At 52.6% G+C, this 16,637-nt stretch overlaps 1 protein-coding gene across 1 annotated transcript in view; it reads left to right on the plus strand.

Moving 5' to 3' along the window:
* Positions 1 to 16,637, plus strand: part of BABAM2 (BRISC and BRCA1 A complex member 2) — a 224,831-nt gene that overhangs the window by 121,676 nt on the left and 86,518 nt on the right. The window contains exon 7 of the mRNA XM_089662229.1: positions 5,752 to 5,861. Coding sequence (XP_089518355.1) covers positions 5,752 to 5,861 — 110 coding nt within the window. The remainder of the gene's footprint in view (positions 1 to 5,751; positions 5,862 to 16,637) is intronic.

Here is a 16,637-nt window from a genome sequence, read left to right on the forward strand (position 1 = left end):
ATCATAAATCTTGGCCAAAATGTATTCCGTTATCTTTTTAGTGAAAAAAAAAAAATAACCCAAATTAGTTTGTAACCAAAAATTATAATTTTTAAACTTTTTTTTACATTTTATTTTTTTTATATTTATTTATTTTTTACATACTGTCACCCTAGCAGTGTGGGGTCACCATGGTGACACTGTACTACTTATGGGGGGTGATGAAGATTTTTTTTTTTTTACACTGATTGCTTTTACACCCATAAAGGCTGTAAGAGGAATCATTTCTCCTTCTCTCTGTCTGCATTCCTGCAGCCATTGAGAAATACTGTGTGAGCTGTGATTGGTCACAGCTTGTCACATGGTACAAGGCTGTTGGGAATAGTTCTGTACCATGTGATCTCTGTGATCATTCACAGATTTCACACGTAGTAAGCAATGATGTCAGAAGTGACGTCTTGCTTACTACTCTGCATGTGATCACTGATTGGCCAATCAGTGATCACATGATCGGGACCTCGTACAGAGGTCCTGTACGACGATGTGTCCGGAGGACACAGCGGGCACCGGATCGCGGTGCTGCGCTTCCAGGGAGCGCGCACAAGGAGGGGGCGGGGAGGCCATTTATAAACACCCACCCGCCCCTGCAGTGCCACCATCCGGCCGTTTATATACTACGGCCAGACAGGAAGTGGTTAAAGCAACAAACCCCATTATGGTTTCTCTTTGCCGGGACGTACCCGGAACGCGCCGTTTGGTGTATTTTATGGCGTTTTTATCTGTTACTTATCTGGTGAACTCTGCAGCTTATCCTGGGGATCCCCGAGGCCGGCCTTGTCCTTGGCTCACCATGAATGAAGTCTTTGTTGGAGGAAAGGATTGGGATTGTCCTCCTCGGCAATCGGGAAATGTTTCATAGATAATAATCCACAACCCGGCGATCAGCAACTTCTGCTAACGACTGATTGGCTTTTGTTTGACATCATTATCCAAAGAAAGAGGAAGAAAAAGGAGCGAAAGGATTTATTGTCCTCATTGATATCATATTATTAGTATAACAATACAGGCGCACCTCGGTTTACGAACTTAATGTGTTCTGCGGGACGTTCCGTATTGCGAAAAATTCGAAAACCGAAACGCGGTTTCCATAGGAATGCACTGAAAACCAATTAATTAGTTCCGGAGGTGAGAAAAAAGTAAAAAAAAAGTCTTTTATCTGTTCAAAACTCTTTATAAAGTGCACTTTAAAGGCATAAATACTGTCCAGGGACATGATTGAAAAAAAGTTTGTAAATGCATTGAAAACCAATTCATCCGTTCCGGAGGTCAGAAAAAAGTAAAAAAAAAGTATTTTATCTGCTCAAAACTAAAAGTGCACTTTAAAGGCATAAATACTGTCCAGGGACATGATTAAACATTTCCATAATGGCTGCAAAACTCCTGAAACCCACAATGGAGGTTGCCGAACTTCTCCGAGGACCATCTGAACTCTGACTATGCTCGGCATGGACCTCACTTGGTGAATGTACAGCAACAGGACATTCCTGACCTATGGGGAGAATCCGATACATTTCATAGCCACTCACTAACCAGATCCTCAGATCAGCACCACCGGCACTCCTGGCTGAGGAATGGCACGTTGCCCATCAGGTCCACCATCATTGTATTGGTTTCTGATTTGCTGCATAACAACAATCTTCTTCCACAGGGATCATAGATACACTGAATTGCCAAAAGTATTGGGCTGCCGGCCTTTCCACACACATGACCTTTAATGGCCTCCCAGTCTTAGTCTGTAGGGTTCAATATTGAGTTGGCCCCTCCCTTTCCACGCACATGACCTTTAATGGCCCCCCAGTCTTAGTCCGTAGGGTTCAATATTGAATTGGCCCCGCCCTTTCCACACACATGACCTTTAATGGCCTCCCAGTCTTAGTCTGTAGGGTTCAATATTGAGTTGGCCCCTCCCTTTCCACGCACATGACCTTTAATGGCCCCCCAGTCTTAGTCCGTAGGGTTCAATATTGAGTTGGCCCCGCCCTTTCCACGCACATGACCTTTAATGGCCCCCCAGTCTTAGTCCATAGGGTTCAATATTGAATTGGCCCCACCCTCTCCACACACATGACCTTTAATGGCCCCCCAGTCTCAGTCTGTAGGGTTCAATATTGAGTTGGCCTCGCCCTTTCCACGCACATGACCTTTAATGGCCCCCCAGTCTTAGTCCGTAGGGTTCAATATTGAGTTGGCTCCGCCCTTTGCAGCTATAACAGCTTCAACTCTTCTGGGAAGGCCGTCCACAAGGTTTAGGAGGGTGTCTATGGGAAGGTTGGACCATTCTTCCAGAAGCACATTTGTCAGGTCAGGCACTGATGTCGGGGGAGGGGCACTGATGTCGGGGGAGGAGGCCTGGCTCGCAGTCTCCGCTCTAATTCATCCCAAAGGTGTTCTATGGGGTTGAGGTCAGGACTCTGTGCAGGACAGTCAAGTTCCTCCACCCCAAACTGGCTCCTCCATGTCTTTATGGACCTTGCTTTGTGCACTCATGTTGGAACAGGAAGGGGCCATCCCCAAACTCCTCCCACAAAGTTGGGAGCATGAAATTGTCCAAAATGTCACCTGAAGAGTTCCCTTCTCTGGAACTAGGGGGCCAAGCGCACCCCCTGAAAGACAACCCCACACCATAGTCGGCCATGGAAACCCATTCCATGAAGCTCTCTATGCACTGTTGTTGGGCTCATCTGAAGGCCACACCAAGTTTGGAGGTCTTTAGCTATTGACTCTGCAGACAGTTGGTGACTTCTGCGCACTGTGCGCTTCAGCATGCGCTGACCCCGCCCTGTCATGTGACGTGGCCTACCACTTGGTGGCTGAGTGGCTGTTGTTCCCAGTTGCTTCCACTTTGTTATAATCCCACTAACAGTTGAGCGTGGAATATTTAGTAGCCAGGAAATGTCACGGATGGACTTATTGCCCAGGTGGCCACCTATCACGGGACCACGCTTGGAGTCACTGAGCTCCTGAGAGTGACCCATTCTTTCACCAATGTTTGTAGAAGCAGTCTGCATGCCTAGGGGCTTGATTGTATACACCTGTGTCCATGGAGGGGATTGGAACACCTGAATCACATGATATGGAGGGGATTGGAACACCTGAATCACATGCTATGGAGGGGATTGGAACACCTGAATCACATGATTGGGAAGGGATTGGAACACCTGAATCACGTGATTGGGAGGGGATTGGAACACCTGAATCACATGATATGGAGGGGATTGGAACACCTGAGTCACATGATATGGAGGGGATTGGAACACCTGAGTCACATGATATGGAGGGGATTGGAACACCTGAATCACATGATTGGGAGGGGATTGGAACACCTGAATCACATGATATGGAGGGAATTGGAACACCTGAATCACATGATGTGGAGGGGATAGGAACACCTGAATCACATGATTGGGAGGGGATTGGAACACCTGAATCACATGATTGGGAGGGGATTGGAACACCTGAATCACATGATGTGGAGGGGATAGGAACACCTGAATCACATGATTGGGAGGGGATTGGAACACCTGAATCACATGATTGGGAGGGGATTGGAACACCTGAATCACATGATTGGGAGGGCGGGGCCAATACTTTTGGAAATATAGTGTATGTTTCCACATTGTGCTGCACAGGCCACACAGATACTAAGGGGGGGGATTTACTAAAGGCCAACAGACTGTGCGCTCTGCAAGTGCTGTTGCTCCAGAGCTTAGTAAATGAGGGGAAGCCTCACCTTGAAAATAATAGCCAATCACATGTAAGGAAAAAAAAAAAAAACAAATTTTTGCTTGCACATGATTGGATGATGGAAGTCAACAGAGTCTTCCTTCATTTAATAACCGCTTGCCTATTGCACTATACCCAAAAGATGGCCACAGCTCGGTTGTCTAGTTCTGGGAATGTGTCTGTGGATGTCCTCCCAGAACCCGGCCCCCTGTGCACACATCAGGCATGCTCTGTGACCTCTGTGTCCCTTGGACACAGCTGATCACAGATCGGGGTAAAGGGCCAATCACAGTGGCCCTTTACCATGTGATCAGCTGTGTCTAGTCACAGCTGCTCACATGTAAACAGAGATGACAGATATCAGCATTCCCTCAACAGTTCTCCCTCACCAGTGCCAATCAGTGCTACCTCATCAGTTACCCTCAGTGGGGCCTCAACAGTGCCCATCAGTGCAGCCTCACCAGTGCCCATCAGTGCAGCCTCACCAGTGCCCATCAATGCAGCCTCACCAGTGTCCATCAGTGCAACCTCACCAGTACCCATCAATGCAGCCTCACCAGTGCCCATCAATGCAGCCTCACCAGTGTCCATCAGTGCAACCTCACCAGTACCCATCAATGCAGCCTCACCAGTGCCCATCAGTGCAGCCTCACCAGTGTCCATCAGTGCAGCCTCACCAGTGCCCATCAGTGCAGCCTCACCAGTGTCCATCAGTGCAGCCTCACCAGTGCCCATCAGTGCAGCCTCACCAGTGCCCATCAGTGCAGCCTCACCAGTGCCCATCAATGCAGCCTCACCAGTGTCCATCAGTGCAGCCTCACCAGTACCCATCAATGCAGCCTCACCAGTGCCCATCAGTGCAGCCTCACCAGTGTCCATCAGTGCAGCCTCACCAGTGCCCATCAGTGCAGCCTCACCAGTGCCCATCAATGCAGCCTCACCAGTGCCCATCAATGCAGCCTCACCAGTGCCCATCAATGCAGCCTCACCAGTGTCCATCAGTGCAGCCTCACCAGTGTCCATCAGTGCAGCCTCACCAGTGCCCATCAGTGCAGCCTCACCAGTGCCCATCAGTGCAGCCTCACCAGTGCCCATCAATGCAGCCTCACCAGTGCCCATCAATGCAGCCTCACCAGTGCCCATCAGTGCAGCCTCATCAGTGCCCATCAGTGCAGCCTCATCAGCAGACATCAGAGAAGAAAAATTACTTTATTCCTGTTTTATAACACAAACTTTTTTTTTACAGCCCCCCCCCCCCCAGTGGTGATTAAATACCACCAAAAGAAAGCTCTGTTTGTGTGTTTTTTTTTTTTAAATGTCATATGGGTACAGCGTCGCATGACCGCGCAATTGTCATTTAAAGTGCGTCAGTGCTGAAAGCTGATAATTGGCCTGGGCAGGAGGGGGGGGGGGCGCCCGGTATGGAAGTGGTTAAGCTCCGGAGCAGCTGCACTTACAAAGTCTATTTGCCTTTAGTAAATCCCCCCCAATGACAGACATGCGGCTAAGTCCCCCTCACCTCTGAAGTCCTCTGAAGTCCGATCCGCATTCAGATGGCGCAGCAGAAGCTTCTGATAGGCGGTGAGGAAGCAATGCCACGCCTCCTCGCCGCCTGTCTCAACCCCATTTTTGGCAGCACATGCATTGCGTGCGTCCGCTGCACTTCCCCATTTACTCGAATTTGTCGTGTTTGTCGGGCGTTCCGTCCATCGATCGTTACATGTGGGGTCAGCTCTGCGCAGGCCGCCACTTCGCACCGTGACATGTAATCATCCCTGTCCTCGGCCCATTGCACCTCAAAGTGGAGTAAACCCTCCATATCCCCAGAGAAGTGACTGGCCTCGGGATACGCAGAGATGACACAAATCCTCCTACATAAGTTGTACCTGTTTATCTGCACTTCCTGATTTCTCACAGAGTGGGGGCGGGGAGCTGAATGTTCCAGTTTGTATGATAAATCGGATAATGACTGACCCTTCCTCTCTCTAGGATGCCAACGAGGACCCGGGGGAAGACGTCGCTCTCCTCTCTGTTAGTTTTGAAGACGCAGAAGCCACCCAGGTGTTCCCCAAACTTTACCTCTCCCCGCGAGTCGAACAGTAAGTGCTTATTTTATTTTAAAGACGCAGCAGATTGGTGTAAATCATCTTCAGAAGCAGCAGCGTGTCTTCTCCTGGCTGCCAGCAATAATGCCGATTGCACTGCAGAGCACTCAGGGTTGTATTTGTGTAAACCGTACGGAGCTATGTATCCCGTGGCGCTGCGCGGGGACAACATCGAATGTTCCAGGCTATTCGCTCTCAAGGTCAAATGTTATTCACTCATACAGTGAATCAGGAAAATACCACTTTATGGCCACTAGATGGAGCTTCTGCTCACTTCAGTTTGAACCTTTATACCCTTAACCACCTCCCGCCCGCCATGTTGGGAAAAGACAGACGGACAGGTGGGGGCTCTGCTGTTTTGGGAGGACATTATATGACGTCCTCCAACTCTAGCCGCGCATGCGTGCCCCGCGGGGACACACAGCATGACGATCGGTGGTGGCCTCTGTCCCTGGGACATGGGGGACCAGTGATCGCCGTTTAAGAGCCCATGACATATGCTCTTTACCATGTGATCAGCTGTGTCCAATCACAGCTGATCACATGTAAACAGGAAATGCTGCCAGCGTGTGAGGAGAGGAGAGCCGATAAGTGGCAATCCTCAGAGGGGACATCTACACTGATAATCAATGCAGCCCCATCAGTGCTCATCAGTGATGCCTCTCAGTGTCCATCAATGCTACCTATTAGTGCTGCCTATCAGTGATACCTATCAGAGCCCATCAGTGCTGCCTATTGGTGCCCATCATCGGTGCCTATCAGTGATACCTATCAGTGCCCATCATTTCCACCTATCAGTGATCCTTATCAGAGCCCATCAGTGCTGCCTATTGGTGCCCATCATCGGTGCCTATCAGTGCTGCCTATCAGTGATACCTATCAGAGCCCATCAGTGCTGCCTATCAGTGATACCTATCAGAGCCCACCATCGGTGCCTATCAGTGATACCTATCAGAGCCCACCATTGCCGCCTATCAGTGCTGCCTATCAGTGATACCTATCAGAGCCCATCAGTGCCGCCTATCAGTGATACCTATCAGTGCCCACCATTGGTGCCTATCAGTGATACCTATCAGTGCCAATCATTTCCACCTATCAGTGATCCTTATCAGAGCCCATCAGTGCTGCCTATTGGTGCCCATCATCGGTGCCTATCAGTGATACCTATCAGTGATACCTATCAGAGCCCATCATTGCCGCCTATCAGTGCTGCCTATCAGTGATACCTATCAGAGCCCATCAGTGCTGCCTATCAGTGATACCTATCAGAGCCCACCATTGCCGCCTATCAGTGCTGCCTATCAGTGATACCTATCAGAGCCCACCATTGCCGCCTATCAGTGCTGCCTATCAGTGATACCTATCAGAGCCCATCAGTGCTGCCTATCAGTGCTGCCTATCAGTGATACCTATCAGAGCCCATCAGTGCCGCCTATCAGTGATACCTATCAGAGCCCATCAGTGCCGCCTATCAGTGATACCTATCAGAGCCCACCATCGGTGCCTATCATTGATACCTATCAGTGCCCACCATCGGTGCCTATCAGAGCCCACCATTGCCGCCTATCAGTGATGCCTATCAGTGCCAAAAAAACAATATATATATATATATGGCAGCACAATGGCTAAATGGTTAGCACTTCCTCCTGGCAGTACTCGGGTCGTTGGTTCGAATCTCAACCACAGTACCACCTGCCTGGAGTTTGCATGTTCTCCTGTGCCTGCGTGGGTTTCCTCCGGGTACTCCAGTTTCCTCCCACACTCCAAAGACATGCTGGTAGGTGAATTGGCTCCTGTCTAAGTTGGCCCTAGTATGTGTATGTATGAATGTAAGTCAGGGACCTTAGATTGAATGCTCCTCGGGGGCGGGGCCTGATGTGAATGTACAATATATATGTAAAGCGCGGCGTAAATTGACGGCGATATATAAGTACCTGAAATAAATAATAAATAAATATATATATAATGTTTGGGGGTTCTAAGTAATTTTTTAGTAAAAAATAATAAATGTTGCTTTTTCCCTGCAGGAGGGATGTCCGGATATCTCCGGGAGGGAAATGGTTAATTTGTTTTTTTACGCCGACTGCGTTGTCATTAAAGTTTACGGACTTTTCAGCTTTGTGTTGCGTCAGCGGCGGGGTGTCAGCGGCGGGGTGTCGGGGTGTCGGCGGTGGGGTGTCGGGGTGTCAGCGGCGGGGTGTCGGCGGCGGGGTGTCGGCGGCGGGGTGTCGGCGGCGGGGTGTCGGCGGTGGGGTGTCGGCGTTCGGGTGTCGGCGGCGGGGTGTCGGCGGCGGGGTGTCGGCGGCGGGGTGTCGGCGGTGGGGTGTCGGCGGCGGGGTGTCGGCGGTGGGGTGTCGGCGTTCGGGTGTCGGCGGTGGGGTGGCGGCGGGGTGTCAGCGGCGGGGTGGTGGCAGTGACCCCGGACCCTCCATTGTTCTATGATGGGGAATTCCAGGACGGCGATATATTTTGCAGGTTTATAGGAGTCTGGAGAGTTAAGTAAACAGAGGAGACGGAAGGCGCATCTTTTATGGAGTTTGTTGTAAATCTTTTCTCCTACCGCAGAGAACAAAGAGCGTTCCTCTATAATGGCCGCCGCGCTCACGTCTTCCTCAGCACCAGGTTCTGCTGTATTACCGCCCCGCCGGCTTACATATTCAGGGAAATTCTGTGCCAGGCTCCTTCCTCACACCTTGTAGGCTTTGTAGAGGCGTTTCCTCAGTCTCCCCTCCCCCCAGTGATCAGACTGTACATTGTAACTTTGTAGAAGGAGGAGGAGGCGTTTCCTCAGTCTCCCATCCCCCAGTGATCAGACTGTACATTGTAACTTTGTAGAAGGAGGAGGAGGCATTTCCTCACTCCCCCCTCCCCCAGTGATCAGACTGTGCATTGTAACTTTGTAGAAGGAGGAGGCATTTCCTCAGTCTCCCCTCCCCCAGTGATCAGACTGTACATAGCAACTTTGTGGAAGGAGGAGGAGGCATTTCCTCAGTTTCCTCCCCCAGTGATCAGACTGTACATAGTAACTTTGTAGAAGGAGGCGGCGGCATTTCCTCAGTTTCCCCTCCCCCGGTGATCAGACTGTACACTGTAACTTTGTAGAAGGAGGAGGAGGCATTTGCTCAGTCTCTCCTCCCCCAGTGATCAGACTGTACATTGTGACTTTGTGGAAGGAGGAGGCATTTCCTCAGTCTACCCTCCCCAGTGATCAGACTATACATTGTAACTTTGTGGAAGGAGGAGGCATTTCCTCAGTCTCCCCTCCCCCAGTGATCAGACTATACATTGTAACTTTGTAGAAGGAGGAGGAGACATTTCCTCAGTCTCCCCTCCCCCAGTGATCAGACTGTACACTGTAACTTTGTGGAAGGAGGAGGAGCCATTTCCTCAGTCTCCCCTCCCCCAGGGATCCCAACCATTCAGATATCTTACTGCGGCTGAGCGTCTCATCTCAGTACTGCGCTTGAAGTCTTCTGTAGATATCGGCGGGTTTTACGCCTTCGTTCCCCGTCATCACCACACGCCGTTCCACGCACTAACACTGTTGTCCGCCATCTTAGTTAATGGCCTCTGGACTGGCCCACGACGTGTGCGCCCCCTACTGGTAATAGGACACACTTAGCACTGCCTGTAGTACCGCCGCGTCGGCATCCTTTATACCTGGAAAGTCGCGGTTGGACTGGAGCGCCCCTCATGTGTTGTGTCCTCAAAAAAACAACCTTTTGTCTGAAAATATTCATCTGATAGAAAAGTTCCTCTACCGTCATGAGACATAAAAGCCACTGCCACCATTTTACTCTACAGGGTCTCGGCCCATTGGGCTGTTTGGGGTCGTTGAGAGACGGCCAGGCAGTTGTCATTCTGGGATGGATATGGGCGGGGCTTCCTTCATGGGCGGGGCTTCCTTCATGGATCTCTCAGGACACGTTTCCTGTATGTTCTCCTCATGAGGTCTCCCTCTCTGGTGTCCTCAGGTGACCCAGAAAACACGGCATTTGTTTAACTTTCATTCTCTTCTGAGCTCGGCGTGTTTGTTTGACTTATTCTACGATTATTCTGGATGCAAACACGAGAAGGAGAGGAGAGCGCACTAGGCGGGTCCTGTAATAACACACGTGCGTCCCTGCATGAAGTATGAGCCGAGATCCAGCTGGTAGAATAAAGGTGGGGTGTCCTCCTCTACTGGACCTGATGTGTAATTTATGTCAGGAGCCCCCTCATATCGGACCTCAGGGTCTTGGGTCCCAAATAAAGGTGGGGTGTCCTCCTCTACTGGACCTGATGTGTAATTTATGCCAGGAGCCCCCTCATATCGGACCTCGGGGTCTTGGGTCCCAAATAAAGGTGGGGTGTCCTCTACTGGACCTGATGTGTAACTTATGTCAGGAGCCCCCTCATATCGGACCTCGAGGTCTTGGGTCCCAAATAAAGGTGGGGTGTCCTCTACTGGACCTGATGTGTAACTTATGTCAGGAGCCCCCTCATATCGGACCTCGGGGTCTTGGGTCACAAATAAAGGTGGGGTGTCCTCCTCTACTGGACCTGATGTGTAATTTATGTCAGGAGCCCCCTCATATCGGACCTCGGGGTCTTGGGTCCCAAATAAAGGTGGGGTGTCCTCCTCTACTGGGCCTGATGTGTAACTTATGTCAGGAGCCCCCTCATATCAGACCTCGGGGTCTTGGGTCCCAAATAAAGGTGGGGTGTCCTCCTCTACGGGACCTGATGTGTAATTTATGTCAGGAGCCCCCTCATATCGGACCTCGGGGTCTTGGGTCCCAAATAAAGGTGGGGTGTCCTCTACTGGACCTGATGTGTAATTTATGTCAGGAGCCCCCTCATATCGGACCTCGGGGTCTTGGGTCCCAAATAAAGGTGGGGTGTCCTCTACTGGACCTGATGTGTAATTTATGTCAGGAGCCCCCTCATATCGGACCTCGGGGTCTTGGGTCCCAAATAAAGGTGGGGTGTCCTCTACTGGACCTGATGTGTAATTTATGTCAGGAGCCCCCTCATATCGGACCTCGGGGTCTTGGGTCCCAAATAAAGGTGGGGTGTCCTCTACTGGACCTGATGTGTAATTTATGTCAGGAGCCCCCTCATATCGGACCTCGGGGTCTTGGGTCCCAAATAAAGGTGGGGTGTCCTCTACGGGACCTGATGTTTAATTTATGTCAGGAGCCCCCTCATATCGGACCTCGGGGTCTTGGGTCCCAAATAAAGGTGGGGTGTCCTCTACGGGACCTGATGTGTAATTTATGTCAGGAGCCCCTCATATCGGACCTCGGGGTCTTGGGTCCCAAATAAAGGTGGGGTGTCCTCTACTGGACCTGATGTGTAATTTATGTCAGGAGCCCCCTCATATCGGACCTCGGGGTCTTGGGTCCCAAATAAAGGTGGGGTGTCCTCCTCTACTGGACCTGATGTGTAATTTATGTCAGGAGCCCCCTCATATTGGACCTCGGGGTCTTGGGTCCCAAATAAAGGTGGGGTGTCCTCTACGGGACCTGATGTGTAATTTATGTCAGGAGCCCCTCATATCGGACCTCGGGGTCTTGGGTCACAAATAAAGGTGGGGTGTCCTCCTCTACTGGACCTGATGTGTAATTTATGTCAGGAGCCCCCTCATATCGGACCTCGGGGTCTTGGGTCCCAAATAAAGGTGGGGTGTCCTCTACTGGACCTGATGTGTACTTTATGTCAGGAGTCCCCTCATATGGTGAACACTAATTTGATGTCAGGAGTCACCTGAAATTGGACCACAGACCTGGTCTTGGGTCCCAGTGTATCACCATCACCAGCATGGGCCTTTCAGCTGGAGATCCTCACCAGGGGCCCCATAAGGGAGGTTGTAGCCTCTTTGTGCACTGGTGAACGCAGATTTTATGTCAGGAGCCACCTCATATCGGACCGTGGACCTGGTCAGGGCAGAGGCTTTGTCTTGGGTCCCGGTGTATCACCAGCAGTAGGTATGTGCTCCTCTGAGGCTCATCTTAGTGCATGATCCTCACCAGGGGCCCCAGCAGGGAGGTTGTAGTTTATTTGAACACTGGTGAACACAGATTTTGTCAGGAGCCCCCTCATAGTGGACTGCAGGCCTGATCTTGGGTCCCGTTGTATTACCAGCAGGAAGTATGGGCCCTTCAGCTCAGTGCATGATCTTGACCAGGGGCCCCATAAGGGAGGTTGTAATCTCTAGTGAATGCAGATTTTATGTCAGAAGTCACCTCATACTGGACCGCAGGCCTGGCTTTTGGTCCCGGTGTATCACCATCACCAGCATGGGCCTTTCATCTGGAGATCCTCACCAGGGGCCCCATAATGGAGGTTGTAGTTTATTTGCACACTGATGAACGCAGATTTTATGTCAGGAGCCACCTCATATCAGGCCACAGGCCTGGTCTTGGGTCCCGGTGTATCACCAGCAGGGAGTATGGGTGATCCTCATCAAGGGCCCCAACAGGGAGGTTGTAGCCTCTTTAGTGAACACAGATCTTTTGTCAGGAGCCACCTCATATCAGTCTGTGGGCCTGGTCAGGGCAGAGGCTCTGTCTTGGGTCCCGATGTATCACCAGCAATAGGTAGGCGCTCCTCTGAGGCTCCTCTTACTGCATGATCCTCACCAGGGGCCCCAGCAGGATGATGTAGCCTCTTTATACACTAGCGAACACAGATTTTATGTCAGGAGCCCCCTCATATCAGACCACAGGCCTGGTCTTGGGTCCCGGTGTATCACCAGCAGTGAGTATGGGTGATCCTCATCAAGGGCCCCAACAGGGAGGTTGTAGCCTCTTTAGTGAACACAGATCTTTTGTCAGGAGCCACCTCATATCAGACATGGACCTGGTCAGGGCAGAGGCTCTGTCTTGGGTCCCGATGTATCACCAGCAATAGGTAGGCGCTCCTCTGAGGCTCCTCTTACTGCATGATCCTCACCAGGGGCCCCAGCAGGGATGATGTAGCCTCTTTATACACTGGTGAACACAGATTTTATGTCAGGAGCCCCCTTATATCCGACCACAGGCCTGGTCTTGGGTCCCGGTGCACCACCAGCGGTGAGCATGGGTGATCCTCATCAGGGGCCCCAACAGGGCTTTTTGTCTTTGTGACCCCTGAGATCTCATTGAAGAGAACCTGTCACCCAGCAGAATCATCACATGTTGTAGAGCGCCCTTCCATTCTCCGGGGTCTCTGCTTTCAGGAACCACAGAGCACTTTCGGGTGTTTACTAATCTTCAGGCCTAAAATGATTTGCAGAAAATCCCGTCTCCGGCGGTGAAAGAGTTACATTGTATGACATCACCCCATTCACTGAGCGATCGCATACAACCAATGGGGTCAGGCCCCTCCCATCAGTGTGGATGGATGCGATCGTTCCCGGCCGCCTCCATCTTGTTCCTCCGTATTCGCCGCCGGATACGCTCCGGCTTTAAGGTCACGTGACCGGCGCCCGCAGCCCGCGACTCCTCATCGAATCTCGCACATTTATTGACGGATCAAAGAGATGAATTGGTTCCATCGGAACGCAGATAATTCCGGGAGAAGGATCCCAGCCGATGGGAAATCCAAATCGCAGCCCGGCGGCCGTGCCCCGCCCCCCGCGCCCCTCCCCCCGCCCTCCTGTCGCAGGATTTGGGGGGATAATTGTGGAATAAATATTGTCATGATGGAGGGATACTTTCTGGGAGAAGCATCTGGACCCGGAATAGAGGCGGCTGTTCTGGGGGCCTGCGGGGGGGGGGATGGGTCCGGGAGTGCCGCCTTCCCCGTCTGGGCCGCCTTCCAGAAGTGGTTTGCAGAGAGCAGACTCAGCACTTTCCTGTCCGGCCCGACGAGCTGCAAACACAAAGCGCCACGCCTTAGAATGTTCTCCTCCGACATCCCCCCCCCCCGGAGGAGGACTGCTGCACGCTGCCAGGGACTCTGCTGGCCCAGCTACACACGCTGCCTGAGACTGCTGGCCCAGCTACACACACTGCTAGGGACTCTGCTGGCCCAGCTACACACGCTGCCAGGGACTCTGCTGGCCCAGCTACACACGCTGCCTGAGACTGCTGGCCCAGCTACACACGCCGCCTGGGACTCTGCTGGCCCAGCTACACACGCTGCCTGAGACTCTGCTGGCCCAGCTACACACGCTGCCTGGGACTCTGCTGGCCCAGCTACACACGCTGCCTGAGACTCTGCTGGCCCAGCTACACACTCTGCCTGAGACTGCTGGCCCAGCTACACACGCTGCCTGAGACTCTGCTGGCCCAGCTACACACACTGCCTGAGACTCTGCTGGCCCAGCTACACACACTGCCTGAGACTCTGCTGGCCCAGCTACACACGCTGCCTGAGACTCTGCTGGCCCAGCTACACACGCTGCCTGGGACTCTGCTGGCCCAGCTACACACACTGCTAGGGACTCTGCTGGCCCAGCTACACACGCTGCCTGGGACTCTGCTGGCCCAGCTACACACGCTGCCTGAGACTCTGCTGGCCCAGCTACACACGCTGCCTGAGACTCTGCTGGCCCAGCTACACACGCTGCCTGAGACTGCTGGCCCAGCTACACACGCTGCCTGGGACTCTGCTGGCCCAGCTACACACGCCGCCTGAGACTCTGCTGGCCCAGCTACATACACTGCTAGGGACTCTGCTGGCCCAGCTACACACGCTGCCTGAGACTCTGCTGGCCCAGCTACACACGCTGCCTGGGACTCTGCTGGCCCAGCTACACACGCTGCCTGGGACTCTGCTGGCCCAGCTACACACGCTGCCTGGGACTCTGCTGGCCCAGCTATACACGCTGCCTGAGACTCTGCTGGCCCAGCTACACACACTGCCTTGGACTCTGCTGGCCCAGCTACACACACTGCCTGAGACTGCTGGCCCAGCTACACACACTGCCTGAGACTGCTGGCCCAGCTACACACGCTGCCTGAGACTCTGCTGGCCCAGCTACACACACTGCCTTGGACTCTGCTGGCCCAGCTACACACACTGCCTGGGACTCTGCTGGCCCAGCTACACACACTGCCTGAGACTCTGCTGGCCCAGCTACACACGCTGCCTGAGACTGCTGGCCCAGCTACACACGCTGCCTGAGACTCTGCTGGCCCAGCTACACACACTGCCTGGGACTCTGCTGGCCCAGCTACACACACAGTGCACACCATTCTATTAGTTTACAAAGGTTGTGAGTCCCTATACTCCATATTCTTATAGCAGCATTAACCTCTTGCCTGCCGTGTTCTAGCCGAAGGCTTCAGTGCGCCCGGCTTTGTAAATATATTGCAGAGGTGGGCGGGGCCTGTGCCATATGTCCCTTGTTATGTGGGAGGAGTCTCCCCCCCCCCCCCCCATCCTCCAGTGTGCTCATTGGGGGTCTATAAACACCACAGCGTGATATTTCCACACCTTACCATCTCTGCGACTGGCGAGAAAGGTGGAGGGAGATCCACATGGAGCAGGGAAATCCACATGGAGCAGGGAGATCCACATGGGGCAGGGGAATCCACATGGGGCAGGGAAATCCACATGGAGCAAGGAGATCCACATGGAGCAGGGAAATCCACATCGAGCAAGGAGATCCACATGGAGCAAGGAGATCCACATGGAGCACGGAAATCCACATGGAGCAAGGAGATCCACATGGAGCAAGGAGATCCACATGGAGCACGGAAATCCACATGGAGCAAGGAGATCCACATGGAGCAAGGAGATCCACATGGAGCAGGAAGATCCACATGGAGCAAGGAGATCCACATGGAGCAAGGAGATCCACATGGAGCAAGGAGATCCACATGGAGCAGGGAGATCCACATGGAGCAAGGAGATCCACATGGAGCAGGGAGATCCACATGGAGCAGGGAGATCCACATGGAGCAGGGAGATCCACATGGAGCAGGGAGATCCACATGGAGCAGGGAGATCCACATGGAGCAGGGAGATCCACATGGAGCAGGGAAATCCACATCGAGCAAGGAGATCCACATGGAGCAGGGAGATCCACATGGAACAGGGAGATCCACATGGAGCAGGCGGGTCCCAGCAGGGCCAGGAGAAAGTCCAATGGCAGCCAAGACATTGATGCCAAAGCGCAGATCCCTGCTTTGACATTTCATGGAAATGGCGTCGTCTGTGCGACACACCGGAGAAGAGATCGCCCGCCGAGCAGCTTGTATCCTGCGCTCACTTCAACATTGTCTATAATTCGTTACAATTTGCAACATTTACACAACGATTTCACACAAAATGTACCTGTCGCCAGTTGTCACTCTGTGCCATCGATCGTTTCATCGGGTCCAGGATGTCCTGTCCAACCCCCCCTCCCCCCCCAAAACTTACATGAGCCCCATTGTGATCCAGTGATGTGCATGAGAGCCTCAGCTCCCTTCTCATTGGCTCCCACTGCTGTCATTCACAGCCAATGAGCCAGTGAGGAGAGAGAGGGGGCGGGGTGGGGCTGAGCAGCTGCCCTGCGTGTGGATGGACATGCAGAACAGTGGCTCGGGAGCACGCCTCCTTGGGTTCCCCCGGTGCAAGCTGCTTGCTCTGGGGGCACTAGGCAGGGGGGAGGAGCCAGGAGCTCCGGAGGGGGACCTGAGAATGGAGGATCCGGGCTCCTCCCCCCTGCCTGCGGGATATTTTAAATTTATTTTTTATTTTTAATGCCTTTATTATCACTTTAACCAAAAGTGCGGCTTTTTGTGTACAACTTGGGGCTTCATTCAACAGAAGTCGCTGCAAGTCACAGTGATAGTGAGTAGTTCCCGGCCACAG

Source organism: Staurois parvus, unplaced genomic scaffold (genome assembly GCF_062004578.1).
Source record: "Staurois parvus isolate SC_StPar_1 unplaced genomic scaffold, SC_StPar_1.0 ptg001445l, whole genome shotgun sequence".
Classification (NCBI taxonomy): domain Eukaryota; kingdom Metazoa; phylum Chordata; class Amphibia; order Anura; family Ranidae; genus Staurois; species Staurois parvus.